The 26,840-nt window shown below is 40.0% G+C and overlaps 1 protein-coding gene and 1 long non-coding RNA gene across 6 annotated transcripts in view; one reads left to right on the top strand and one right to left on the bottom strand.

Annotated features, from left to right (window-relative positions):
* Positions 1–26,840, top strand: part of LOC112158335 (1-phosphatidylinositol 4,5-bisphosphate phosphodiesterase beta-1) — a 123,393-nt gene that overhangs the window by 81,518 nt on the left and 15,035 nt on the right. For 3 of the 5 annotated variants that reach the window (XM_036210630.1, XM_024291634.2, XM_024291636.2), the window contains exons 8-32: positions 2,513–2,613; positions 2,868–3,034; positions 7,122–7,268; positions 9,233–9,390; positions 11,064–11,146; positions 11,346–11,430; positions 15,591–15,765; positions 16,965–17,051; positions 17,149–17,219; positions 17,287–17,383; positions 17,459–17,543; positions 17,619–17,743; positions 19,551–19,705; positions 19,781–19,945; positions 20,022–20,121; positions 21,342–21,446; positions 21,518–21,633; positions 22,953–23,088; positions 23,162–23,221; positions 23,297–23,516; positions 23,780–23,948; positions 24,827–24,903; positions 24,971–25,060; positions 25,134–25,191; positions 25,261–25,347. In XM_036210630.1, coding sequence (XP_036066523.1) covers positions 2,513–2,613; positions 2,868–3,034; positions 7,122–7,268; positions 9,233–9,390; positions 11,064–11,146; positions 11,346–11,430; positions 15,591–15,765; positions 16,965–17,051; positions 17,149–17,219; positions 17,287–17,383; positions 17,459–17,543; positions 17,619–17,743; positions 19,551–19,705; positions 19,781–19,945; positions 20,022–20,121; positions 21,342–21,446; positions 21,518–21,633; positions 22,953–23,088; positions 23,162–23,221; positions 23,297–23,516; positions 23,780–23,948; positions 24,827–24,903; positions 24,971–25,060; positions 25,134–25,191; positions 25,261–25,347 — 2,919 coding nt within the window. Of the gene's footprint in view, positions 1–2,512; positions 2,614–2,867; positions 3,035–7,121; positions 7,269–9,232; positions 9,391–11,063; positions 11,147–11,345; positions 11,431–15,590; positions 15,766–16,964; positions 17,052–17,148; positions 17,220–17,286; positions 17,384–17,458; positions 17,544–17,618; positions 17,744–19,550; positions 19,706–19,780; positions 19,946–20,021; positions 20,122–21,341; positions 21,447–21,517; positions 21,634–22,952; positions 23,089–23,161; positions 23,222–23,296; positions 23,517–23,779; positions 23,949–24,826; positions 24,904–24,970; positions 25,061–25,133; positions 25,192–25,260; positions 25,348–26,840 lie in introns of those variants that run through there. The other 2 variants (XM_024291635.2, XM_024291637.2) reach the window with 2 other exon arrangements.
* Positions 15,461–15,930, bottom strand: LOC112158336. The gene is made up of 2 exons (XR_002921294.2): positions 15,723–15,930; positions 15,461–15,626 (listed from the first exon to the last, which is right to left on the bottom strand). It is a non-coding gene; the product is annotated as an uncharacterized LOC112158336 (long non-coding RNA).

Here is a 26,840-nt window from a genome sequence, read left to right as displayed (position 1 = left end):
ATAGCATAAAATCACACAACTTTAATTTACATAAAAATAGAAATAAATTAGTTTCATCCAAGTAAAATAAACAAAAAACGTCAAATGAAATAATTACACTAACAAACTTATAAAATGTATATTACCCACGCATGGTCAATGTGAATCTCATTTTACTAAAATATGCTCTTAATTCTTTTATTCACTGGTTTGTTGCCTAAAAACAGACAAATATCTTGTTGTTGGTTAACTAATCATATTACCCGTGGATACAGTTAAATTCTTTTAATTTGCTTAATGAGAAAACCAACGATGGACTATTGGCCGCCCTGGAATGAAAAAATAAATACTAGAATAAAGTCAAACATTTATGAGAAAAACACTGTAAAGTTATGCAAAAAAAGATCTGCAAAAAAAGGAAATTTATTGTTCTAAAACTCATAATTTTACAAGACAAAAGGTCTCAATTTTACAATAAATTGTTTATTATATATTCAAAAATAAGAAATGTTATAGTCTAAAACTTAGAGCAATTAACAGTGGATTCCTGTTGGGAAATGTTGTAATTCTACAGGAAAATTTTGATAACAAAAAAACAAAAATGTATGTTTCAGAGAGTAATTATTTTAAGTAAAAAAAAGGCAAAATTGGACTAAAAAAATATGTAATTTTATATGTAAAAAGTTTAGTGCAATTAATTCATAAATGCATTAATCCAAAAGTCATCATATTACAAGAAAAAAAAATGATAAAAATTACAACAAAAACATTGTAAAATCTATTAATCAAAATGTCATAATTTTACAAGGAAAATAGAAAATGTTTTACAACAATAAGATTGTAACTTTATGATTCTAAAAGTTGCAGTTTTATTGGTAAAAAGTCAAAATTTACCACAACAAAAGTGTTCATATTTGATCCAAAAACAAGGAAAACAGTCGTAATATTACACAACAATAAAAGCATATATTATGGATAAAGAAGTTTTAATTTTACAAAAAAAAAGTTATTGAAAATAAAGTTTTTTAAATTACATAAATATACAAAACAGTTAAGTGGAATTAGCGACGTTCTTTAGCAGTGTGAATTCCTGCTACATAAACGTTGCAATGTTCTAATATCTTTGTTTAAACAGTTTAAAAACTAAACGTAAAATGTTTTTTTTGAAAAAGCATGACTATGGATTTAATCAACTTTATTTAATTGTTCTAGAAACAATTATGGACTAATTGAAACACACAGTGACCCGTTTGTGTAAAGAACGATGAATGAAGCGTCTACACAGACAGTAGTTTTATAGTGTAGAACCTGAGACAAAGTATTTGTGGAGATAAAACAAATTCAGATGAAATAAAAAAGATGAAAAGCTCCAGAGGGTTTTCGTTTTTCTCTCCAGCGCCGCCATGTTGAAGCACAAGCGTGAACGTAACTTCAGGTCCCGCAGGGCCCCTCCAACGCCGGAGATTTGAGGCTGAGCGGGAAGAAAGCTCGCCGCTCTTTGAGCTTCAGAAAGAGCAGAATAATCGAGTAAACGACGACGGCGAAGTTGAAAAACCGTGTTTGTGCTGAGCAGGAGTACGTTTGGATTTAAAAAAAAAAAACATCCACAGAGATGGAAAAAAACAACAAGTTTGTAAACAAATATGATCTTAAATGTGATCGTCCGTTTAAAGCACATGATTCAAAGTCAAGGCCCGGGGGCCAGATCCGGCCCTCCAGATCATTTTATTTTATTGTTATTAATGACCCGATGTTATCTTGAGCTCATTTCTAACTTGTATAATTTTGACAAAATAGATTCTTATGGAGAGTAAAATATTGAAAGTTATTTGGGGTTTAAGTTGATTTATTCTGGAATAATATTCCTGCATTTTTATTATTCAGAATTATGTTAAAAAGTTACAGTTTTAAAGTTTTGTAAAATTGACATTCTGCTAGTTTTTTTTTACTATTTTGGCATTTATGTTTAGGCCTTTGTGGAGTTTAGCTAATATTTCAGCGACATGCTAGCTGTTTTGGCTAATTTAGGCTTTTTTAAAAAACTTTTGTAGGCTGTTTTGGAGCTAGGCTAATATTTACACGCTAGCAGTTTTGGCTAGTTTAGCTTTTTTTCAGCTACATGCTAGCTGTTTTGGCTAACCTATGTTTTTTCTTTTTTTGTTTTTTTTGTTTTATTAAGCTAATTTGCTATTTAGCTTATATTTTAGCTGGCTATCAGCTTCAGTGTTTTGTAACTATCAGCTTTAGCATTTTCAGCTATCAATTTCAGCATTTTCAGTGACCAAATTCAGCTTACAGCATTCACACTATCATTATCACAGGTAATGTTATATATCTAGTTCATATTTATGTTAAAAAGTTACAGTTTTAAAGTTTCAAAAATTAAACTTTAGTGTTCAATAACTGTTCGTCCCGCGACCTGAGGTGTGTTTTCGGATTTTGGCCCTTACCGATTGAGTCTGACCCCCCTGATTTAAAGGGATGCAGAGCGATGTGTTTTTGTGACCTTGTGACCTCGTCCTCTGATCCACAGAATGACTCCATCCCCCAGGAGGACTTCACCCCCGAGGTTTACAGCATGTTCCTCAGCAACATCTGCCCCCGCCCGGAGTTGGACCACATCTTCTCTGACATGTGAGAGCGTCTTGAGAGGTCCCTCCCCCGTCATAAATCCACTAGATTTGATCAGATTACAGTGAGACATCGTGTGAGGATATGGAGACCATCATTTAACATTTTTAGATCTGAAGGGTGTTTTAATAAATGTTTATCTTTCATTCATCTGCCCTTTTCCCTCGGATTCTTCTCGTCTTAATTACAGCCCCTCCCCCACCCTCATTATTTTCTCCTCCTCTTTGGTGTTCATGGTCTTTCACGTCTCTCCACAGCGGGGCGAAGAGCCGGCCGTACCTCACCGTGGAGCAGATGACCGAGTTCATCAACAGCCGACAACGAGACCCTCGGCTGAACGAGATCCTCTACCCCCCGCTCAAGGCGGAGCAGGTCCAGGTTCTGGTGGACAAATACGAGCCCAACACTTCTCTGGCTCAGAAAGGTCTGCTCTTCACTTTTAATTTCTGCATCGTTTATTTCAGTAAACCCTCTTTCCGTTAAACTACTTTAAAGTCCCCCGTGACAATTTATAAAAAACATTCCCATTAGTGTTTTAATTATGATTAAGACGTTTTAAACTAAAATCCCACAACCTAAAAAGACATTTTTATGTTGATCTGAAGCCTCTGTTTACAAAATCTCCTCTGAGGGGGCGTGGCTTTTGGAGCTCCGCCTCTGATCCCCCTTCCTGTCTGATTATGATAGCTCTGTGTCTCGCTAACGTAAATGTCCAGCCGTGTGGTTCTGATCCGATGTCAGCTCGAACGAGGAAGTGAAGACAAAAGGAATTCTTGTTACATTTGTTCTCTTTCATGAGTAAATGCCACACAGACATGTTAAAAGCTCTTATCGGAGGGAACTTAAAGTTTCTGCTTCATTTAGAAAGGAGATAGCTCTCCTATCTGTGGAGCTGACACACAGAAAAACACGAACACGCTGCACACAAAACAATCATCCAGCATCCTGCAGGTCACACCTTAAAGGTTAAAGCGATCCATAAATCACAACGTCCAATCTTCTATTTCCCTGTTCTGGCCTGTAAAGCGGCACGCGACTCTTTCAGAGAAGAGTGTAAATCAATACACGAAGACGTCTGAATCCTTCTGGTGCTGCAGAGACGTAGAGGTGTCTGCAGCGCCTGCTCACTTTGTTATTGGGTTGGCGGGAAAAAGTACAACAAATGTCTGAGGAGAAGCAGATATCGTCTTAAAGCTACAGCAGCCAGAGGAGCCGATCCAGAGAGGAAACAAGAAACGAATTCAAGCAGCAGGTTTTCTGAGAGAAACACAGAACCAAAACTGTAAAACCTTTTCCTGCTCCTGTAGATTTACATCATTTAAACCACGGCGGAGTTTTTTCCTTTGACATTCATGAAGACATTTACAGAAATAAATCATATTTATGTCCCGCAGCGTCTTGGACAGAAAGGACCAGATTGTTTTAGCAGTTTTTATTCCTTACTGCATGTTTAGGTAAAAAAATCTCCACTGCAACATAAAACTCACCAAAATGTTCACCTAGAGTACCCGATGTAGATGCATTCTGGGTATATTGAACAACCCCCCCAAAAACGATGACATCACAGCGGGAAAAAACGTTAAAAAAATAGAAAAACATTTCTCCACTAACAAAACCAATAACCACATGTTGGGATATCCAAACGAAGATTTGAAATTATTATGGGATGGCCTTCGGCTTGGCGGCCATTTTGAGGCAAAGAGTGAAAATTTTCTCAATTTTTAATGATACAAAATTGTTTGAACAATCTTTACGAAATTTTAAACACACGCCGCCGGGTTAAGTCTACAACCATAACTGAGGTTTTGTTGACCTTTGACCTCGGGAAGAGGCTGCCATCTTAAATAATCTTTAGCAGCAGCTACAAATTTTTGGCTACGGTCGCAAATACAACCGCCACCGAGCGAATAACTGTCATCCAAGCTGCTCTTAGGGTTGATTTTGAATGGCATTAGCATGATGAGTTTGCAAAAGTGACGTTCCTTATTTGCACATTTTTAAGAGAAAAAAAAATGGAACTTGTGAATCGTTGGCTCAAGCTGAACAAAACGATATATTACATGGCATGAAAATGTTAGAAATGTGGGCATTGGTAACAGAAAACCTCTGTTGCTAAGGAAATTCAAAATTTTACTTTTATAGATTCTTCTAAAAATGACAAAACTTGTTCATTACCCCCAGGCGAACAAAACATAAAATAGTTGCTATGGAGATGAAACCAACACAAAAGCCGCCATTTTGAAAAATAGTTTTTCAGGAAGTTGTCCATTTCAATTTTGAGGGTGGGTGGAATGGAGGACGAGCATCTGCAGGCCATACAACGCCCCTTCATAGAGGCTAACTTTTTAAACTTTATGTGTTATTATCCTCAAATGTGACGAATCAAACCAACAGCTCTGAAACTCATCAGAACCATTCACAGAAATGGTGAGCAGGCGGCTTGTGCCTGGCCGTGATGGCGCTGGCGCTCTCCCCACTGCCATGTTCATCCTGTCCCGGGCGCTCTGGAACCGTGCCCTTCCCCGTCCCACCGACAGATTTCCCCACGTCAAGTATTTATCTAGCCAGAGGAAGTGCCGCCATCTGCTCTGCGGAAAGGAGTCCAGAGCTCCACGTTTGGGAACGTTCTCAAGGACACCAGCGGATGAAAGCGGGATTTTGGAGGGTTTAATCTAGATTTGACAAAAAAGGAATGTTTTGAGCATGCAGACTGACATTGTTCTTTCAGAATAAAAGTCAAAGTTTAGGTAAAAAGCACAAAAAAACATTTTTTTTTAAATATGAATGTTATTGTTTCACCTTTTATTATATAAACTAGAGAAGCATTATGTTTAGTTCGTGGAGTAATTAAGGTAGTTCTCATTTTTCTGTTTGTAATTTTCAAACAGAAAATCCTTTTTTTCAAACCCTTCATGCTCCGTCTTCCTCTTTGACTTCTTCCGTCCGTGCTCGCTGCAGCGCCGCCGGAAAGCCTCCAAAGTTCCCTCCAAAGAGAAAGCTCTGTGACCGATTCTGACATTTCACACTCTTCTCACAAGATAAAAACAACCAAATACATTTTTCCATGCAGATTTTCTTCCTCTTCATGCATCTGAGTGCATTTCTGAAACTTTCAAATGTCACTCTCGGATTGCCCTGTACATCGGCGAGCCCTGACCTACAAATGTATTAAAAAGCCTTTTGTCTGCGGAAACGCGGCGGCGGGTTTGGAGCCCGGCTCTAAAAGGTCCTCGCAGTCAGCAGGGAGTAAGACGCTGAGCTGGTGTCACACACGGCAGCCAGCTTTAATTAGTCTCACAAATCTGCAGAGGGTGGTGCCGCATTATTTAGCATAAAGTGGCTGGAGGGACCTGCTGCACCCATCAGGACTGCATCACTTAGCCCATTTAGCAGCGAGTCAAGCGGGTGCAGGTGGGTGGAGGAAGTCCTACTAACTCCTCATGATGAGGAGCTGTGTGTGCACAGCATGTCGTCTGCTTACAACCTACCGTCTTTAGGTTCCATGAAATCTATCTAAGAATAAGGAAAAGGTTTGACTTTAATTAAAAAACAGGAAAGCTTAAAACTAGCAGGTTTTCACACCACAATCCATCCCAAAGATGACTTTTTACTTAGTTTTAAGGTTCCAATCTGCGCTAAAACACACCAAAGTACACTTGAATATGTTTTAAACATCAACACCAACCTAAACCTACCACAGCTGGTAACCCGTCCACCATCCTACAGTTTGGTACTACGTCACATCGGAGGAGGGATGAAACGAACCCAATAGTGGTCGGTCTCTAGCAGGAGTCGGTGTTAAAGTCTGTGATGTTTGTGTCGTGTAGCAAAGGCCGAGAAACGCTCATCGGATTTAGAGTTTAAACTTTGTACGTTAACATTCTGGTGAGGAATCTGCACAACATTTTGGGATGGATCCCAAACATATCTGAGACTGACGCAGCTGCAGAAACAAGGAGACATTTTCTAGAGGAGGTACAAAGAAAGTGAGCAATGGATTAGAAGAAGTGGTTTGGACATGGATTATTTTAGGTGTATTCACATGAAAGGGAAGAAGTTTGATGATGCTTTAAAGAGAACAACATTTTGGATTATTTGGACTGCTCATGCCTTAATAAGACCCTTCTCAGTGGATCTTATTTCCTTTTGGATTCTGATCTCCATTTATCTCATCTCGTGAGCCTGGACTCAGTTTCTCTTCATCCATTAGTTTTCCCCTCATTAACTCTATTTTTCACTTCCTCTGGTGTTGGAACTGTTTTGGGTTGTCCTCACTGATTCATTACACTGATGGAATAGATAAGAAGAGAACATGCAAAACTGGAGCTTTTTTGGCTCAAGTTTTCAGTCATTTCTTCAGATTTTTTTCTTGATGAAGACTAATTCTTTAAGTGTAACTGTTAATTGATCCAATGTTTCACTTTTTATAGTGTAATAAAAATGTAAAATCTGACAAAAACAAAGGAGTACTAAATGGAATCGGTCTGTAATCGACTCATTTCTTGTCGCAGGTCAAATGTCGGTGGAAGGTTTCTCCAGATACCTGAACGGAGAAGAGAACAGCATCATCCCCCCTGAGAAGCTGGACCAGAGTGAAGACATGACCTTCCCCCTCTCCCATTACTTCATCAACTCCTCCCATAACACATACCTCACAGGTTGGTGCTTCATCGGTTACAGCCGAACGTTTCCGTCCTGCTGCTGTCAGTCAGTCAGTTAGAAGGTTATCCAACAAAGTCTGTGTCTGCTGTTAGATATTTCTTTGGTTTTTGTTATCACAACGACACACAGAAGCCATTCACAACGTGGAGGCTATTTTCTCCTCAATGGATATTAGAATTCATCTATTCAAATCTATTCCGAGGGGAATTTGAGGGCGCTGAATCTTTCAAGAGGATCACATTTCTCTGGCTGTGGAAAAAAAAGAGAAAAGGCTTTGTAATAACTCAGCCTGCAAACGGGAGAAATGAGAAAAACAAACAAGAGCTCTCGGTTGGCTTTCTGTACATCCTTCTGAGGTGGAACGGCTTCTTGTGATTCTAAAAATAAAAGATGTTCTCACAAAGCTGAATAACTTCACTGACAACTACTGTTACAAACACTGCCACCTGCCAATGGGGAGGCATTGGTAGAATCTTCAAGAGTTCATGCCGCCGTCTGAATCTTTAAAAATCACCAGTGTGGTCATAAATGACAGGGCTGCTCCCTGTCATTTATGACCACACTGGTGATTTTCAGGGAGCAGTCAGGCGGCTGTCAGGCGGCTGTCAGGTGGCAGTCAGGGAGCAGTCAGGGAGCAGTCAGGGAGCAGTCAGGGAGCAGTCAGGGAGCAGTCAGGGAGCAGTCAGGGAGCAGTCAGGGAGCAGTCGGGTGACAGTCGGGCGGCAGTCAGGGGGCAGTCGGGCGGCAGTCGGGTGACAGTCAGGTGGGGAGGACAGCATTACGAAATCGGGCGACACCTGAACAGCCACAGGGCGGGGACAGCCAAGACAGCATTACGAAATCGGGCGACACCTGAACAGCCACAGGGCGGGGACAGCCAAGTCACCTCCAGGAAGCAGTTCTGTTTGGACAACGGCGCCCACTGACCAACTTCAGCTGTTAGAGAAAAATCGACGAGCAGTAAAATTTTGACTTAATCTTAAAATCTCTACAGCCATCATGCAGCGTGTAAAAATCCGACTGCCATCTCCCGATTACAAATGCTGCCAAATTTGCTAAAAAAAACTTCCATTTAGTTACGGATGTGGTTATACTTCGGGATATGCTACAATAGTATAATCGGTGGGGCCGTAGCTGCATTTCCTTTGACTATGAAATTGCCCAAATTGGATTTGCATTTGTATTGATTTATATTGAAGCTACTTCTTTTACCTTTACATTTTTCACAATTACAGTCAAATATGATGTCAGCAAATGCAAAAATAGACAAAGAAATATTTTTGAAAGTTGTTGGAACAATAATGATGCTCGATGATTACACACTCACATGTCAATCTATGGACACGCCCCCATTTGAACTAACCTTCAGTTTTTTTTATCATATACTTTGTAAAGTAAATTTGTCTTTTACATTAAATAATCGAACTTAATAGGTAAAACAAATAAAAAAATATGTCAAAGTGCAAATACGTTTATCCCGGACCTTGCTAGTATCACACCCCCTAGTGGTGAGCTGCTGAAATGTCAGTTTTGTTGTAAAAATCCTATTCAAATAGAAGTGTGAGTTCTTCTTCTTGTTATTCTTTAACAAGATGAACCTCATTAACACCAGAGCTCCAGTGTTGACGATAACTCTGTACCCATTTATACAGTTAATGTAATTTCCAGTGGAGTCTGTGCAGATATGCAACACATTTTAGTACTTACACAATCCACGTAAATCCATTAAATCTGTCCTAAAGAAAGGCAACTTTGTGCCGTTTTGCGACACTTTACCTTAATCAGCTGATTCCCGTTGATCGTATAAACAGTATGTATGTAGGCTACAACAAAGAGCGTGTTTTATTCAGGGGTTGCCAACAATATCTCAGACGTTAAAGGTTACGATGCACCAGCACTGTTTTCACAAGATCTAGTCACCAAGAAGGACCTCTCCGTTGTTTGTCTCTGTGGCGTTCAGCCGGCCAGCTCGCAGGAAACTCTTCGGTGGAGATGTACAAACAGGTTCTGCTGTCCGGCTGCCGCTGCATTGAACTGGACTGCTGGAAGGGTCGCACCACAGAAGAAGAACCCGTCATCACTCACGGCTTCACCATGACCACGGAAATCTCCTTCAAGGTAAAGACAGACCCACAGAGGCGAGTCGGGACTCTGATGCCCAGATGGGCGGCGGCGTTTATGGTCCAAAAATGATTGAATTTACGCAATGAAACATCAGTCAACTTGTTGTGCTTTTAACAAAAACCTTTAAAAATCAGAGTTCAAAGCAAAACATTTGATCAGTTCTAAGTGGTTCAGAATTCTGGGTTAGAAGAACAAGTGTTCGGGTTAGGGTACTGGTACTGGTTTAGGGTACCGGTTAGGGTACTGGTACTGGTTTAGGGTACCGGTTCGCATCCTGAGGGTTGGGGACACCTGATTAGTGCATACACTGTTCCACTGTTTGTGGCCGGTACCAAGCAGCCTTCAGACCGGTACCGGTCCACGGCCCAGAGGTCGGGGGGCTCTGATTGGTGTGGAAGGGGACCGAGTCATACATCCACGTATGGTTAGTTGGTGATATATGGTGCTGTGAATGTACCTGGACTGTCCTTTAGCAAGTTTCAGGCCATTTTTATGACATCAAACTGAGTAAACATTAAAAAAACATTTTATATAATAGGGAATTGATTCAAAACAAATTAACTAATTAATCGCAAACCTAGAAAAAATGAATCACGATTAATCGCGATCATTTTTTCTTTATTTACAGTATTTACTGACCACTTATTATCTGTGAATAATCACAATATCAAATCACACACAAAACTCTACTTTTAGAACATTTAGTTTTAATTACTGCCGTCGATCGATACAAAAAAAATCTTTTGTCTTGTGATTAATCACAATATTTTATCAGGTAAAATGTATTTGTACAATGTGGCACCGGACCGTGGATCAAGTAGTCCGCTTTTTGTGAAAAAGTGATCTGAACCAAAAAATAGCAAGAATAAAGTACTAGAAATGTATTTCTTTTGGAAGTGGGCGTGGTCTACGCGGGGTAACACCCAACCAAAAGTCTTAACACTCGCAGTAGACGCCTGAGCCTCCGGGTTAAAGTGAAGGACTGTTTCTTTGATTAATTTGTGTTAATAAATCTTAACGCTTAATTATTTTTGATTAATTGCGTGTTAACCCATCAATGCTCACAGCCCTAAAATAATATATATATATATAAAAAACCACAAGAACATATTAAAAATACTATTTTTTAAGTCAGAGTGGGTCTATAAGAAGTCGTACCCGAATTCAAAGAGACTATGGCTAAATCCTGCAAATAAAACTGATTATTTTACCTTTACAGACATTAGATTTAGCGATAACTATTAGAAAAATGTTTCAAGATGTGTCACATTAAATGAAGCATAAGATCTGATTAAAATAAAATGAAGGAGATCAGAAAAACAGTGGAAGCGAAGGAGCAGATGGCAGAAAGTAGAGCTGCACTCATTATTACCCCTAAAGCGAAGAGCTCTGGGTGATTAATCGAAGCCCCAAAAGATGAGAAAACAAAGAAGAAAAAGTGTCTTTAGAGGTGAGAGGAGCTCGAGTCTGAAGGAAAGGGGAAAGTGATTGATCTAGTAGATTAAGATCTAATGAGAGCAGCAGAAAAAGGCAAACTGAATTAGTGAAAGGGTGAAGGAACAGACGAGGAGGAGAAGAGATTTATTTAGAAGACGGACAATCGGAGATCTGATGCTGAGATGAGACGAAACGTTTTTCTGGCTGTTTGACTGTCGATTGTCTTACAGGAAGTGATAGAAGCCATCGCTGAGTGTGCCTTCAAGACCTCCCCTTTCCCCATCATCCTGTCCTTCGAGAACCACGTGGACTCGTGAGTCGATCATTCGCGTCTCTTGACCTTTTTGGCGAGTGCTCCACGCCGGCCGCTCCGGCTGTCAGTCACGCCGCCGGGCGGGAGGTTCTGACCGGCTGTTTCATGTGTGATCGCTGAGGGGTTTGGAGGGAAACATACATATGGAGCATATTGACATTTAAAATCATGATGTGTGTGTATGTGTGTGTGTGCTCAGACCCAAGCAGCAGGCCAAGATGGCCGAGTACTGCCGCTCGATATTTGGAGACGCATTACTGACGGAGCCTCTGGAGAAATACCAGGTGAGTACATAAAATACTGAAGTACTCGCTGCCACTCTTATTCACACAAACTATAACTCTGAAATATGGATGAGTGATTTGAAGACACGCTCCGGTCCTAGTTTTGGTTCATCACTTTTTTTTAAGTCTAACGTCACAAATTCAGATTAAACTTGAAAAGTTCCATTCCGTGTGATAGTCGCTGAAGATGCTGAAGCTATCTGCAAAATGTTAACATTGCTAAAAGACTGGAACAGTGCTATGACAGAGCGCTGAAGTTGATCTAGATTTCTAAAAAAACTTGTAGTAAGTTTGCCTAAAAATCCCTAATATTTGCCAATTTTGCAAACATATTTAGTGTTGCCTAAATATGAGCTAAACTCATGTTAGCCCAAAAAACCTCAATAGACGCCAAATTAACCAAAGTAAGCTAGTTCACTGCTTAAAAACTAGATAAACGCCCAAATTTTGCCTAAAATTCTTCAGTAAACTAAATCACTCAGCATGTTGCTAAAATATTAGCTAAACTATAAATTACCGTATTTTCCGGAGTATAAGTCGCAGTTTTTTTCATAGTTTAGCCAGGGGTGCGACTTATACTCGGGAGCGACTTATTTGTGTTTTTTTTTGTTTGTTTTTATAGACATAAAAATACATTTTTGTTATCTTCCCAGTAAACGCCGGTATTTAGCAGTTGTTTCCTCTAACAACCGCTAGAGGGCGCTGCATCTGAGTGTATTTGCTACTGACAGCAGCAGAAGTGTCGTCCAAAACAAACATGGAAGAGAATCTGATGGTTTTCCTCTTAAACTTTGATATTTTCTAATACAGATCAAAAGATTTATTTATTTTTAGCTACACTTGTCAGATTTGTTCTGAAACGTCAGACTTTTCTCTTAAAAGTTCGACTTATACTCCAGAGCGACTTATATATGGTTTTCTTCTTCTTGATTAAACGTTTTTTACTCTTGCGATTTATACTCTGGAAAATACGGAAACATAAAAAAACTTCAGTAGATGCTGAATTAGCCAAAATACTAACCCGTTAATGAAATACGAGCTAAACTCCAAAATAGCCTAAAATTCTTCAGTAAATTAAATTAGACCAAACGTAAGCATTTTGCTAAAATAGAAGCTAATCTATTAATTACTTTAAAAGATAATAAATAGCCCATAAATACCTTTAAAGGTTTGTTGCTAATCTACTGTAAGTGTTGAAATTTGACGACTTTCTCGTTCATCTAAACAAACACACTGGAACTGTGTGTATTTTTAGAATATTACTTAATTTTCGAGCTAAACTCATAGTTCTATGGCATAAAAGATCCTTTTTGACCATCATAAACCCTGTTGGGATCTCTCTCTTTCATTGTGGGTCAGCTGTTACCAAAGTGCCTTAAACTCCCTAAAATCAACATTTCTGTCAGAAAAAACGGTGTTTGTGTCTAATGACTCGGGCTGCTCCCCTGGTGGCCGTTAGCTGTAATCAACAGAACATGCAGCACAGACGGTGGTGAACGTATCATTTATCCCCTCAAGTATCCACCAAGGTTATCGTCGTCCCTGTTGGCGGCGCAGCGAGCCGCGGCGAGGCCTCTCGTCAGCATTATCTCCAGCATGCAGGGAGCTCCTCCTGCCAGAGACAAAAAACCCGCGGAGAATTACCGCCGTCCAGCCGGGTTTGACTTTGAAGGAGAATCAAGGCTCTGTGGCGGCGGAGGAGGAAGTGAAGGATGCTGGGAAAGAACGCCGAGGAATGACACTAAACTTGTAATAATGGGGAAAGGTGAGAGCAATGACAACCACTCCCCTCTGGCAGCGAGGCCGGCGCGGACTCGCCGTATCGAATGGGATATCAGCTCCCATAATCCTTTGAGGCGGGGGCAGATAGGGTAATTCAGCCCGATTGGTTCCGGCTCAGTCAAGAGTTATTTCCTTTAAACGCAGAGGTCTCCTTTGAGTTTTTAATCCAAATGAAAACAGTCAGTGTGTTCCTAAAGCTTTCTTTCAGATTAAAAGATGGAAAACAGATTTTTGTCTTCTGTTGTGTTTAATCTGTCAAAGGATTACTTTAATCTGGGTGGATAAAGGTGAGTTTATCACTGAGCTAAAGGAGGACGAATAAGTTGTTTGTTTACATTTTCAGGTTTTTACGTTAGCTATGCTATGAGCTAGCGTCGTTTCTATATATTTATTTTTTCAGTTTGAACAGAACTGGTTATATCAGACGTGTTGGTGGAGGTTTTTCCTGATATTTTTGCACATTTTTTGCCAAACGAAGCTCAACGATAAACATTTATGAGGCTTTTGGACCCTTTTGTCTAAAGTCTTGGTCACAATTGGCCTTACGGGTGGATATGAGGAATCTGCAGGCAAAAACGGTCACACCTGTTCAAGTCACCTGCAGGAAATATCAAAGTCGTAGAGCACACGTGTCAAAGTCAAGGCCCGGGGGCCGGAACCGGCCCTCAGGGTGATTCTGTCCGGTCCTTGAGATCATTTTATTTTATTGTTATTAATGACCTGATGTTATCTTGGTCTCTTTTCTAACTTGTATAATTTTGACAAAATACATTTTTATGAGTAAAATATTGAAAGTTATTTAAGGTTTAATTACATGTATTCTGGAATAAAATTCCTATCTTTTTATTATTCATAATTATGTAAAAAAATTATGATTTTAAAGTTTTAAAAAATGTCATTCTGTTAACGTTTTGGACTATTTTGGCATTTACTACGATTTTTTTAGGCTATTTTGAAGTTCGGCTAATATTGCAGCTACATGCTAGCTATTTTGGCTAGCATGTAGTTTTTGTTTTAGTTTTTTAGGCTAATTTGGCATTTAGCTAATATTTTAGCTGGCTGTTAGCTTCAGTGATTTCAGCTTCAGTGTTTTCAGCATCAGCATTTTTTATCTATCAGCTTCAGCGTTTTTCAGCTATCAGCTTCAGCAATTTCAGCTTCAGCGTTTTTACGTATTAGCTTCACTGTTTTCAACTATCAGCTTCAGTGATTTCAGCTTTTAGCTTCAGTGATTTCAGCTATTAGCTTCAGTGATTTCAGCTATTAGCTTCAGTGATTTCAGCTATCAATTTCAGCAATATCAGCTTCTGCGTTTTCAGGTATTAGCTTCACTGTTTTCAACTATCAGCTTCAGCGTTTTCAGCTATTAGCTTCAGTGATTTCAGCTATCAATTTCAGCATCTTCAGCAGCCAAATTCATCTTACAGCGTTCACACTAACATTATCACAAGTAATGCTATATATCTAGTTCATAATTATGTTAAAAAGTTAGTTTTCAAGTTTTAAAATTGTAGTTATAGAGTGTTCAGTAAATGTTTCTCCTGTTCGACCCGCGATCTAAGGTGTGTTTTAGATTTTGCCCTCTTGACTGAGTTTGACTCCCTGCTGTACATCATAAGTGAGATCTACTTCCTTTAGCTTCTGATTTCTTCAAAAACTCTCACTACTTGCACGACAACAGTATCATCCCTTTAGATGGTTGTACGAGACACACCTGTGCTCCAATTAACCCCTTTGGCACCTGAGTTTAAATCCAGGTGTGAAAAAAAAATCGCTAAATTAAGGCAATCGTAATAAAAGTTTAAAATAGATTTTTTTTCAACATTTAACATAAATTTAAAGTCGATTCACCTGAAAAAGTGCAACAGTTACTCAAAGTCGTGACTGAACTTTTCTAACTCCTTTTTTATGGTTGTCATACAGCAGTCCTGCGTCTGCGAGGGTCGTCCTCTGCTCTTTATCACTAAAGAAGTTTTTATTGACGCGTCAGTCGAGGTTAAACGCCACATCCGCCTTTCTTCAGCAGGACGTGTAATCTTCTTCTGCATCACTTCCTGGAGCTGAAGAGTGCAGAAAGGCAGAAACGCTGACAGTCTTCTTTACAGATGGAGAAATCTCGGTCATGATAGATTCTGCAGCCGTAGCGTTTATATCTCTGCAGATAAAAAAGCTCAAAAGGAATTATTTATCATTCTAAACGAAGTTATCCTGATGCAGTGAAGACCATGAATAAATCAGGAATCTGCTGTTTACTTAAAGGTTTATGTTCCTCGTGCATCGAGTTTTAATGACTGTAATTCGTGTCAAAAACGATGTTGGTGCATCATTCTCATCGTCTGACGTTCTTCTTCTTCTGTGGTTTTCCTCACTTCCTGCAGCTGGAGGCTGGCGTGCCGCTGCCCAGCCCCATGGAGCTGATGGGGAAAATACTGATCAAGAACAAGAAGAAACACCACAAGGCCGACGGAAGCACCAAGAAGAAGCTCTCCGAGCAGGTCTCCAACACCTACAGCGACTCGTCCAGCGTGTGCGAGCCGTCCTCTCCGAGCGCCGGTACGCTCGCCGCCATGGGTTCTCCTAATGAGTCAATCTGGGGTTCAAATTGGAGCCAGAACCGTTTGGAATGTTCTTCGCTCCAAGAACTCATGAAAAGAGGATTTTTAGTGTTTTTCTCTTCTCACTACGGAGGGAGTTTATTCAAATATGTTCAGTTTGTTACCGTGGTAACATCGCCTGTGAGCTTCTGACTCCTCCCACCTGAGGATCGTTCTTTCATTTTCATCTGGGAGGGATGATGGGAACAAATTCATTTGATGTTTTTTTGACACGTTTCATATTTTTGACAGATTTCTTTATACTAGATGGATAAAAACAGAACATTTACTAACATTTATTTTAGAGGAATGATTTAAAGTCTCTGATTTCTGTTTGATATTTGAAAGAAACTTCCTGTTTCCATGATTTTTGCTAATTAAAACAACAATCTGTAGTGGTTTTTATCATCGTGGATGCCCTTAAACACGCTGTCCTTGAGTCTATAAAAAAAGATTTTAAAGAATGTGATGATAAAAATGATTTTGAAATAGAGAATAAGATGTTTAGATTCAATACATCATATAAAATGATCAAATTATTGTGAAAAAGTTTATTTTGTCTTTAAATATAGTTAAAAATATACATATAAAAATAGTATTTTAAGGTATTTTTAGAATATGAACTGTTTTCATATCAGAAAAAAAGTTTCTATATAAATTCATCGATGTCTCCATAAGTGAGATCAAAAAGGGGAAATGTAGAATTCTATTTTATAAAAACTTTTCATGTTTTTTTCAAATGTTTTCATACCGATTGTTTAAATATTATAAATTGTAATAATTAGCTCAGAGACATTTAAAGGAGACCTTAGTAGAGAGAAATGCTGCTGATTTTTAATTTTTTTGAAGATAATTTTAGTTAAAGATGCATCATTTGTTCATATTAAAATCCTCAAATTAATTTGTTTAATAACATCAGATTATTAGACCTGGTAAATGTATAAATCTGGACCCTTTCTGATGTGATAAATTCAGATTTTTCCTTATTATCTTTTTCTGATCAGACTTTTTGAAACTAAAAATTCAGACCAGTCCCTACTCTGATCCACACTGCCCCCTGCTGGATGACAGGAAGAAGCACAGCTGCTTCACACTTTGAAGGGAAAATATTGAATATATTTCATATTCAAGCAGATACTTTGTTGGTTTCCTCCTCAGGTTCAACCAAAGAGGAGCTGGCGGAGCCCCCCCAGCCCTGCGAGGCCGCTGATCTCGGGCTGAGGGCGACGAGCAGAAAGTCCATCGGTGAGTGAGAGTCCACATGCAGATTTAACCGCTAAAACAGCTGGTTTGGAGATGATTTAGAGCTCAAAGTTGAAATCAAAGGTTTTGTGGGTTTCAGGTGAAGTGGAGGCTGAAAGTGACGAGGAAGACGACGATGACGACGACTGTAAAAAGGGCTCCATGGACGAGGTGCGTCCGGGAGGAGGAGTATTCTCTTCCGTTTTCAGAAGGTGATGCGTCTGTTTGGTCTCTTCAGGGCACCGCCGGCAGCGAGGCCTTCGCCACGGAGGAAATGTCCAACCTGGTCCTCTACATCCAACCGGTCAAGTTCCACAGCTTTGAGACTTCTAAAAGTGCGTCCAGCATGAAGCCAGAACCGTTGTGTTGCTGTGAAGTTGTGTTGCTTTAACTCCAGTGTGTGTTTGCAGAGATCAATCGCAGCTTCCAGATGTCGTCGTTCGTGGAGACCAAAGCTTTGGAGCAGCTGACCAAGTGTCCCGTGGAGTTCGTGGAGTATCCCTCTCAGCTCGTTGTCAGTCCTCGTCTCTCCAGATCATGTGACCTTGGCCTTTAACCAGTCCCGCTCAGATACAACAAGCTGCAGCTCAGCCGGATCTACCCGAAGGGCACCAGGGTGGACTCGTCCAACTACAACCCGCAGCTCTTCTGGAACGCCGGCTGTCAGCTGGTGGCTCTGAACTTCCAGACCGTCGGTGAGGAGGAGACACTTCCTGTTTATCAGATTGTACTGCCTGCACAGAGGTGGCTCCAAAATAGGAAAAGAACTCTAATCTTAACTGGAAAGAAGAAAAAAATCTGAAATATTACGATAAAATATTCAAATATAGAAAAAAGGAGGTCCACACAAGCTCTAACACTAGAATCCCTGGAACTTTCAGCTTCTGCTGCAATGCCCCCCTCCCCTTCTCAAAGTAGTGTTGTGGTGATCACCTTAAACCATCAACAACGACTTCCTGTTTTCACATTGGAGTTATGGCTGCTGACTCACATTCAGAAGGTCATGGGTTCGAATCCCGCTCAGGAATAGTCCACATTAAATATTTGTTTTTACTTTTAAATTTTATTTTTACCTCGAAACTGTTCAATATAGGTGAAAAGAAATATTTTTAACGCAGACAAATACAATAATTGACAAACTGGTGACATGGGGCAGGGGGGGGGGGGTGTTGATCCATTTTTGATGCCTTTAAACCATCAACAATGACTTCCTGTTTTCGCAATGCAGAATGTCAGGTTTAAATTTAAGTTTGACATGCATTCCAGATTCCGCCACGACGGTGTAGAAAACTTTAATTTAGTTTTCAAGTATAATTATTTTTCCAAATTTTCAATATTACTTCGAAGTTTAAAAAACATTTTTTTTATTTATAAATATTTTTCAAAATTTCTATAGTTTAGATTGTGAACTTTATTATTTATATTTATTTTAAATATCTGATTAGAGAAAAGCTTGGAGAAATGTGAAGCAAAGGTCAAAGACAAAGTCTGAAATCGAATAGTTTGCAGTGAAATGAGGATTTTTGATCAGTGTAAAAATATTCCATTCAAAGCAAGTTAGAAAATCCAGAAAATATAGTTTTTACTTGTCAAAAGTAAAAATTTCTGCCAATAGAACTACTGCAGTTTATCTTACTACAATCTTATAACGTGTTTTTAACGTATGTAATTAACCACAGACAGTTCACATTCATAAACATTTCTGTAAATGTGTTTGCTGCTAAATTAAGTTGTAACAGCAGGTTTGTTAAAGACGCAAAATCAACAAAAAATGACAAATTCCAAAAATCAGTCAGAAAGAGTTTAAAAGACAATTTTTTTGAAAAACTTTGTAATTGTAATTTGTAATTTGATATATTATCTACAATAACAAACCGTTGAAACAGTCAAAATGTGATTTGCATCCATCACTGACGTACAGTATTTACATTTAACCTCTTCAACAGTGAGTGTATTCATGTTTAAATCTAATTTTAAATAAAATTCCTAAATGTGTTTAACGTTGGACGCTCTCTTAGGGGAAAATTCCATCTAAAGTTCATGTATAAACTCAATTATTTGGCCATATTGCTCATATTAGGATGAATTTGTCTTAAAAATGAAGAATCAAATCAAACTTTCTAAGGTTTAAATCTGTTTTTTCGCTCAATTTTTTCTTAGAAATATGAAATAAAGTCAATATAAACTTGTTTCCTTAGAGAGATAGCTTTAAATATGACATTTTTTAGATAAAACGACTTTATTGTCTTTAAACATCGAACTGGAACGTTTCTGATGTTCTCTGAGATCAAAAGGGAGAAATGGAGGATAAAAGCTTTCCATGTATTTCTATCAAATGTTTTCTCACCAGTTTATTTGTATTCTTCTTTCACGGATTGTGTAATGACTTGTTTTTTATTGACTTGTTTTTCAGTTATTTGTTTTGACCCTTTTCCTGGTTTCTAAGCTGTTTGTTGCTCCAGCCTGGAGGAGTGATGACATCCCAAACCTGTTCCTCCTCAGATTTATCCATGCAGCTCAACCTGGGAATGTTCGAGTACAACGGGAAGTCCGGCTACCGGCTCAAACCGGAGTTCATGAGGAGGCCGGATAAACACTTCGACCCTTTCACGGAGAGTACGGTGGACGGGATCGTCGCCAACACGCTGTCGGTTAAGGTGCGTGTTTGGAGAAACGTTCTCGTTCTATTCATTTGTCTCAAACGATTTTATCTCTTTATTTCTCCGTCTCAGATCATCTCAGGTCAGTTCTTGTCCGATAAAAAGGTGGGAACGTACGTGGAGATCGACATGTTCGGCTTGCCGGTCGACACCAAGAGGAAAGCGTTCAAGACGAAGACGTCTCAGGGGAACGCCATCAACCCGGTGTGGGAGGAGGAGGCCATCGTGTTCAAGAAGGTAAAGCTGCGGCTCGCCGTCTCGTCTCCGTCCTGATTGGCCGGTTTTCACTAAAGAGACACTCCCCTTTTTCCAGGTGGTCCTCCCCACACTCGCCTCTCTCAGGATCGCGGTGTTTGAGGAAGGAGGGAAGTTCATCGGCCATCGCATCTTTCCTGCGTCGGCCATCCGTCCAGGTGAGCAACCTGTCGTTCTCTTACTGGGACGTCTCACCGTAATTCTAGCAACGGAATCTGCTGGAATCACGTCGATCGAGCTTGAAAAGTTACGGAATGTTAACGATTGTTTGATGAAAAAAATGCAGTTGGAAAAAGTTTGTATTTGTGACATAGAAAATACGGTGGGCGGGGCCACAGGCTCTGTGTTCCGAGCTCTCAGCCAACAGTTCCGCCCCCAACTCAGAGTGTTGGTATGGAGGGGAAGGGGGGCGGAGTTACTCAGCGTCAAATGTCCCACCTCTAAATTGTACGCGGGATTGTTGGTATATAGAAACCCCGCCCCTCCTCCCATCCATGTTAATGGTCCCGCCCACAACTCAGAGGTGGGACAGTTGACATTTAGCAACTCCGCCCCCTTTACCATCCATGCTAATGATCCCGCATACCGCTCATAGGCAGGACTGTGGGCATGGAAGGTAAAGGGGGCAGGGTCACTCAATGCCATATGTCCCGCCTTCAAGTTGTGGTTGGGACTATTGACACGGAGAAACCCCGCCCCCCTTCCCGCCCACAACTCAGAGTTGGCATAGAGCAGGGGTAGGGAACCCTGGTCCTCGAGAGCCGCGTTCCTGCATGTTTTCCAATATACCCTGCTCTGGCATGTTCTTATTGGCTGGACACACCTGAACCAGTCCCTACTCATGACTGATTACCTGATATACTGGAAAACATGCAGGAAGGCGGCTCTCGGGGAGCAGGGTTCCCTACCCCTGGCAGAGAGCGTAAAGAGGACTGGGTTACTCAATGCTAAATGTCCCGCCTCCAAGTTGTGGGTGGGACTGCTGGCATGGAGCAACCCCGCCCCCCTTCCCATCCATGCTAATGGTCCCGCCCACAACTCAGAGTTGGCATAGAGGGTAAAGAAGACTGGGTTGATTAATGCCAAATGTCCCGCCTCTAATTTGTGGGTGGGACCATTAGCATGGAGGAACCCCGCCTCCATGCTAATGGTCCCGCCCACAAGTCAAAGGGCCCCAATCTTGGAGTAACTGTCCTTGAAAACAACATTTTTTTTTTTTGTTTTGGTTAAATTTAGCAGAATCATAAGTAACCAACCAATCAAAAGAAGATTGGAGTGGATCATTAAAGATTATCGAGTCTTCCTGCAAGTGTTGTAGCCACGCCCCAAGTTCCCATTCTAGTTTATCCCCTTTTCAACCGAAACTCCTCCCCTCCAGGTTATCACTACATCAACCTGAGGAACGAGAAGAACCAGCTGCTGACGCTGCCGTCCCTCTTCGTGTACGTGGAGGTGAAGGACTACGTCCCCGACACCTTTGCAGGTGAGCGTCTGACCATCAAGCATCACACTGTTGGCGACGCCTTCTTTAAAAACCTTCCCAATGCTCCTCAGACGTCATCGAGGCGCTGTCCAACCCCATCCGCTACGTCAACCTGATGGAGCAGAGAGCCAATCAGCTGGCTGCTCTCACTCTGGAGGAGGGGGGCGAGGAGGAGGGAGACAAAGAGGTTTGGGGGATTTTCAAAATAAAACGCATGTGGGGAAAAGGTGTTACAACTAAATAAATGTACATCAATCCTGATGAAACGCTTAAATCTTTATATCTTTAACACACTGTTACCGCCGCTTTTCTCCATCACAATCTGCTGGAATGATCCTGTTCACGGTTGAAAAGTTACAACCGTATTTTAATAAAATAATTTATTTTTTTATAAAAGCAACAGTTTTTTTTTAAATCTACATAGTTATGGCTTTTATTGGATTTTTAATCAATATTAATTCAGTTTAAAACATAATTTTTGCCTTTAAACTTGATTTACTTGATGATTTGTAAAAGAAAAAACAGTGTTCCCAATATAAACATTTAGTTTTATTAACAAAATGTATTTATTTATTTTGGTTGGCAAAAAAATGCTAAAAAATAATAAAAATAAAGATGAAATATTTTCTTTAATTTGCAAAATAAGAAATGATTCATTAAACTTTTAAAAAGCACAAATTATTCCGGTGTTATATATGGATATATTCATGTTTTATTCATAAAACTAATAGTTCTGTTTTCTACTTATGAATATAAAACTTAGATTGAAGAAGTATTAAATTAAAACTATTTTATACCTTTCTATCATCAGATTTAAAATATGTGAGAATTTGTTTAACATTAATGTGAAATTTGGAGCTTATAAATGGTTCTAATTGGATCCAGAAGTGACCATTTCTAATAGTTAATATCACAAAAGCTGCTAAAACTACAGTTATTGTCTATATTATTTATGTTTATATTGTTTCTATATGTTTTGTTTATATTTTTTTGAATTTGTTATTTATACAAATTTATTTATTTATTTTTCAATTTATACCATTTAAAAGATTGTTTCAATAAATTTCTCCTTTAGGTGCTTCTTTTCTCACATAAAAGCCAAAATTTAGTTTTTCTATTACTATGGATGTTTACTTCCAGTTAAAACAGGAAGTGCGAGCTTTTACTCTGAAATCCGGGTTTTCCCTTCCAAAGCTCTTGTTTTGGGACGTAAACCCGGATCAGGTCATCTGAGGTTGTTAGTGGATCGTCCTGAAAGCAGCGCTGTCCCGCGGGTCGGCTGTTATCTGATTACTGATCGCTGACAGAGACATGTTTGATGTGGTGTCCATGGCAACACAATCGAGTTAGGTGTGGAGACGAAGGTGTTCAGGAGCAGGAATGCACAGAACGGGCTTCAAGAGCTACAAACTCTCCTGCAGGACTCGGGTCCAACGAGATCCGTTCTTGACGAGGTCTGTAATCAACCTGCATGAGAACGTTTGTGTGTTTTCGTGTGGCGAGCAGGTGGAGGCGGGAAGCGATGCTCCCTCCGAGGCTAAAGTGGACCAGCGGGCGGTGCAGCCCGCAGAAAACGGACTGAGCCACACGCCCATCATCGCCTCCAAACCGCCGTCGTTGGTCGGCCCGCCGCAGTCTGCAGGTGTCTACCAGCAAAAAGGGGTTTCACTTGTTTAATTATAGGTAAACGGTTCATCTGTAAACCTGTTCTTGAGGTGCAGGTTCACTGAAACCGGCGGTGAAGACTGAAGACATCATCCAGAGCGTCCTCACTGGTACGTCTTTGTAAAGATCTCCCAGATCCCTCTGACGTTCCTCACACGCTGACGTTTGTCTCCTGGCGTCTCCAGAGTTGGAGGCTCACACGGTGGAGGAGCTGAAGCAGCAGAAGACTTTCGTTCGGGAGCAGCGCAAGCAGTACAAGGAGATGAAGGAGCTGGTCCGCAAGCACCACCGCAAGACCAGCGAGATGATCAAGGAGCACACGGCCCGCATCTCCGAGCTGCAGGGCCAGCACCAGCGCCGGCGCTCCGCCCTGCAGAAGAGTTATAAACGAGACGGTAAGAAGAGGTAGGTGCCCCTCGTCTTCTTCAACTAACGGAGATGTGAGATCATCAGGAGATGCTTGAACAAAAAATCTTTAACCAACTGCAACTATTCAACCGTTAACACGATAATTCCAGTAGATTCTGAGACTGATTCTTCAGAATCTGCTGGAATTATCGTGTTATTGGTTGAAACGTAACAGTACGGACCATAAAGGAACTTTTTTTTCTGCATCTGTTTCCATGGAGATAAAGACGTTGTAGTCATGCTCGTGTGTCCGTGTGCAGTCAGTCCGAACACTCGCTGTCGTCTCTGGACCAAGAGCTGACGGAGTTGGATCAGGAGTGCAGCCAGCGGCTGGCTGAGCTGAAGGAGCAGCAGCAGCAGCAGCTCCTCGCCCTCCGCCAGGAGCAGTACTACAGCGAGAAGTACCAGAAGCGGGAGCACATAAAGCAGGTAGTTCCCGCTTTTCAAACCAAGACTCTCATCCGTCCGGTCTTCGTTCAGCACCTTTACCTCGTAAAGTTCACCCCGCCCTCCAGAACACGCGTTCAGAACTTCTTCTAGACAAAAGTCAATGTGTATGCCCTTTTTACGACACATTCTCACTCCAAACTGGAAAATAGGACACCCTATGAGAGCTGGTTTAGTTTCCCACATGTTTGGACACATAAATATCATTTTGAACATTTCTGAGTCATTAAGTGATCCAACTTGACGTTAATAATAGTATTTAAAATCAATTTTTAGATTACAATAAAAGTCATGGTTTCGTTCTATTTTTATTAAATCAGTTTCTTTTTAAGATTGCCCATTGATGTATGAACATCTTTTAAGACAGAGCGGATTATTTCATGATGATGTCATCATTTTTTTACATGTTTGTATGTTTTCAATCGTCAGAAAACATTCTAAAAACATCATTTTCATAGAAGTGACTCATATAAAATGATGTGAGTTTAGAAAAAACTCTTGTTTATCTTCTATAGATATCAGTTGTTTAGAATCTGTAAACTGAAGTGGTTTTAATAGAAAGTGATTTATGACTTTCAGTGTCATTTTATCAAATACTGTTATGAATTGTGCTCTAATTGTCTTTATTTTAGCACCTCCACTGAAGTATTACTCATAGACACGCATGAGGGTGCAGCAGCCAATCAGATTTGTGCAGTTTGTGAATAAAAGCAGTGAAGTCTTGCATGTTTAGGAAAACAAACTAGTTCTGCTCCACTGCGTGTGCAGAGAACACAGCTGAGGCGTCCGATCAGAGGAAGTCGAGCATGAGAGCAGTCATGGAAGGATCTTTAACGCTTTCCTCTCTCGATCCTCTCCAGCTGGTCGAGAAACTGACGACTTTAGCAGAAGAATGCCAGAGCGTGCAGCTGAAAAAGCTCCGAGACATCTGCGAGAAGTAAGACGTTCACTCAAACACGGTCAAATGAAAAGCCGCCGAGACGTCTGACTGCTGTCGCTTACAGAGAGAAGAAAGAGCTGAAGAAGAAGATGGACAAACGGAGACAGGAGAAGATCAACGAGGCCAAATCCAAAGACAAGAACGTGACGGAGGAGTAAGTGCTGGCAGTTCTGTGCAGTGACCACTAGAGGTCAGTGCAGGCTGACGAGTGTCTGCTGTGTCCACAGAGAGAAGCTGGAGATCAACAGATCGTTTGTGAACGAGGTGGTCCAGTATATAAAACGGGTGAGCAGACGTGAAGCCGCTGCAGGATTTCTCTCTACAAACGATTTCTGACTCTGTGGTTTCGCTCAGCTGGAGGACGCTCAGAGCAAACGGCAGGAGAGGCTGCAGGAGAAGCACAAGGACGTCCGGCAGCAGATCCTGGACGAGAGGCCAAAGGTCAGACACCCAAAACGCCGTTTCCTCTTGGTCTGTATATGAGAACTGGACCGAGTCAAACAGACGCCACCATGTTGGAGCCAGACGACTTTATGGAGCATTAACTGGTCCGAGTTTCTATGGCAACCACTCTGACCAATCAGGAGTGAGCGTGTTGGAAGGATGGGAACTTCCTGTTCGGTACTTCCAGTTCTCATATGGGTCAGAGGTCAAACTTGTCTTAAAATGAAGTGAAAACTGCTTTATTTTAATCTTTTTTGAAGGCTAAGACCTTCCCGTTGAGTCTTGAAGTCTCTAAATCTACAGCTAGGTGGTGACAAACTCCACCTCTGCTGTGCAGCAGACTCTGATGCTCCAGCTCTGTCCTCCAGTCTCAGGAAGTGACACTTTATTCCCCCAGAAATTTCAGAATAAAAGCCTGTCAGAACCGCTTTAGCTTCATGTCATCGGCATGACCTTGACTGGAGTTATGACTGTAGTCGGCGCGCGATCCATCAAACTTTACTATCTAATCCAGAGTCTGCAACCTTTCACAATAAAAGTCCCAAAGACCAGCAAAAAGTACTAATTTATGGTTTTGTGGCCTTTAATGTATGAAGTTTAAACATTTAAAACAAAACAATAATTACAGTGTTATTATTATCTGTTTTGAAAAGGCTTATTTTGATAGCAGCAAATACGAGTTCCTTTCAAAATAAAACACACCTTCCGTCCAATCAGATCTTCCTGCTGCAGCAGATTTAATGAAGTGAAACATTAAAAAGTCATTTTCTGTCATTATAACTGTGACGTGTCGCCATCCTTTCTTTCTTTATACTATCAGAAATGTATAACCACAAATGATGTTACAAAAATTGCTTTAAAAAATGTTAAAAATCACCTGTAGCTGCTGAAACTTTGCAAAGTTCAATCTTTCAAAACCAAACTTAGTTTTTAAGCACATTTATTATTATTATAACACTTATTTAAAAGATTTTAATAAGTGATACTCCTGTTAGTGGTTTTAAAATTAATTAATTATAATTTATTGATTTTAAATGACCCAATAATGCACCTTTGAATTTGTTATGTAGAAAATAATGACCAAACAATCCACTTTTTAATTTTTTTTGTTAAATATTGAGCAAATAATGTACTTTAGTATTTATTATTTGTAAATAATAACCCAATTATGTAAGTTTTAATTTATATTTGTAATTATTCACCCCAAATAATGCTTTTTTTAAGCATTATTAGCAAACTAATGAACAAATGATGCACTTTTAAAATATTTCTTGTAAATTGATGACCCAGTTACGCACTTTTTAATTTATTATTTATAAATAACATCAATTTGTTGACTTTTTTATTTAACATTTATAAATAAACAAAGTTATGCACTTTTTTAGGTATAATTTTTTAATAGACACAAAATAATTCCCTTTTTTATGTATTATTTGTGAATTATTGACCCAATCATGTAAGTTTTTATTTTTAAACACCCAAAATAAAGG

This window comes from Oryzias melastigma, linkage group LG24, assembly GCF_002922805.2.
Source record: "Oryzias melastigma strain HK-1 linkage group LG24, ASM292280v2, whole genome shotgun sequence".
Lineage (NCBI taxonomy): Eukaryota > Metazoa > Chordata > Actinopteri > Beloniformes > Adrianichthyidae > Oryzias > Oryzias melastigma.
Note: the sequence above shows the minus strand (reverse complement) of the source record. Positions and strands in the feature narration are given on the sequence as shown.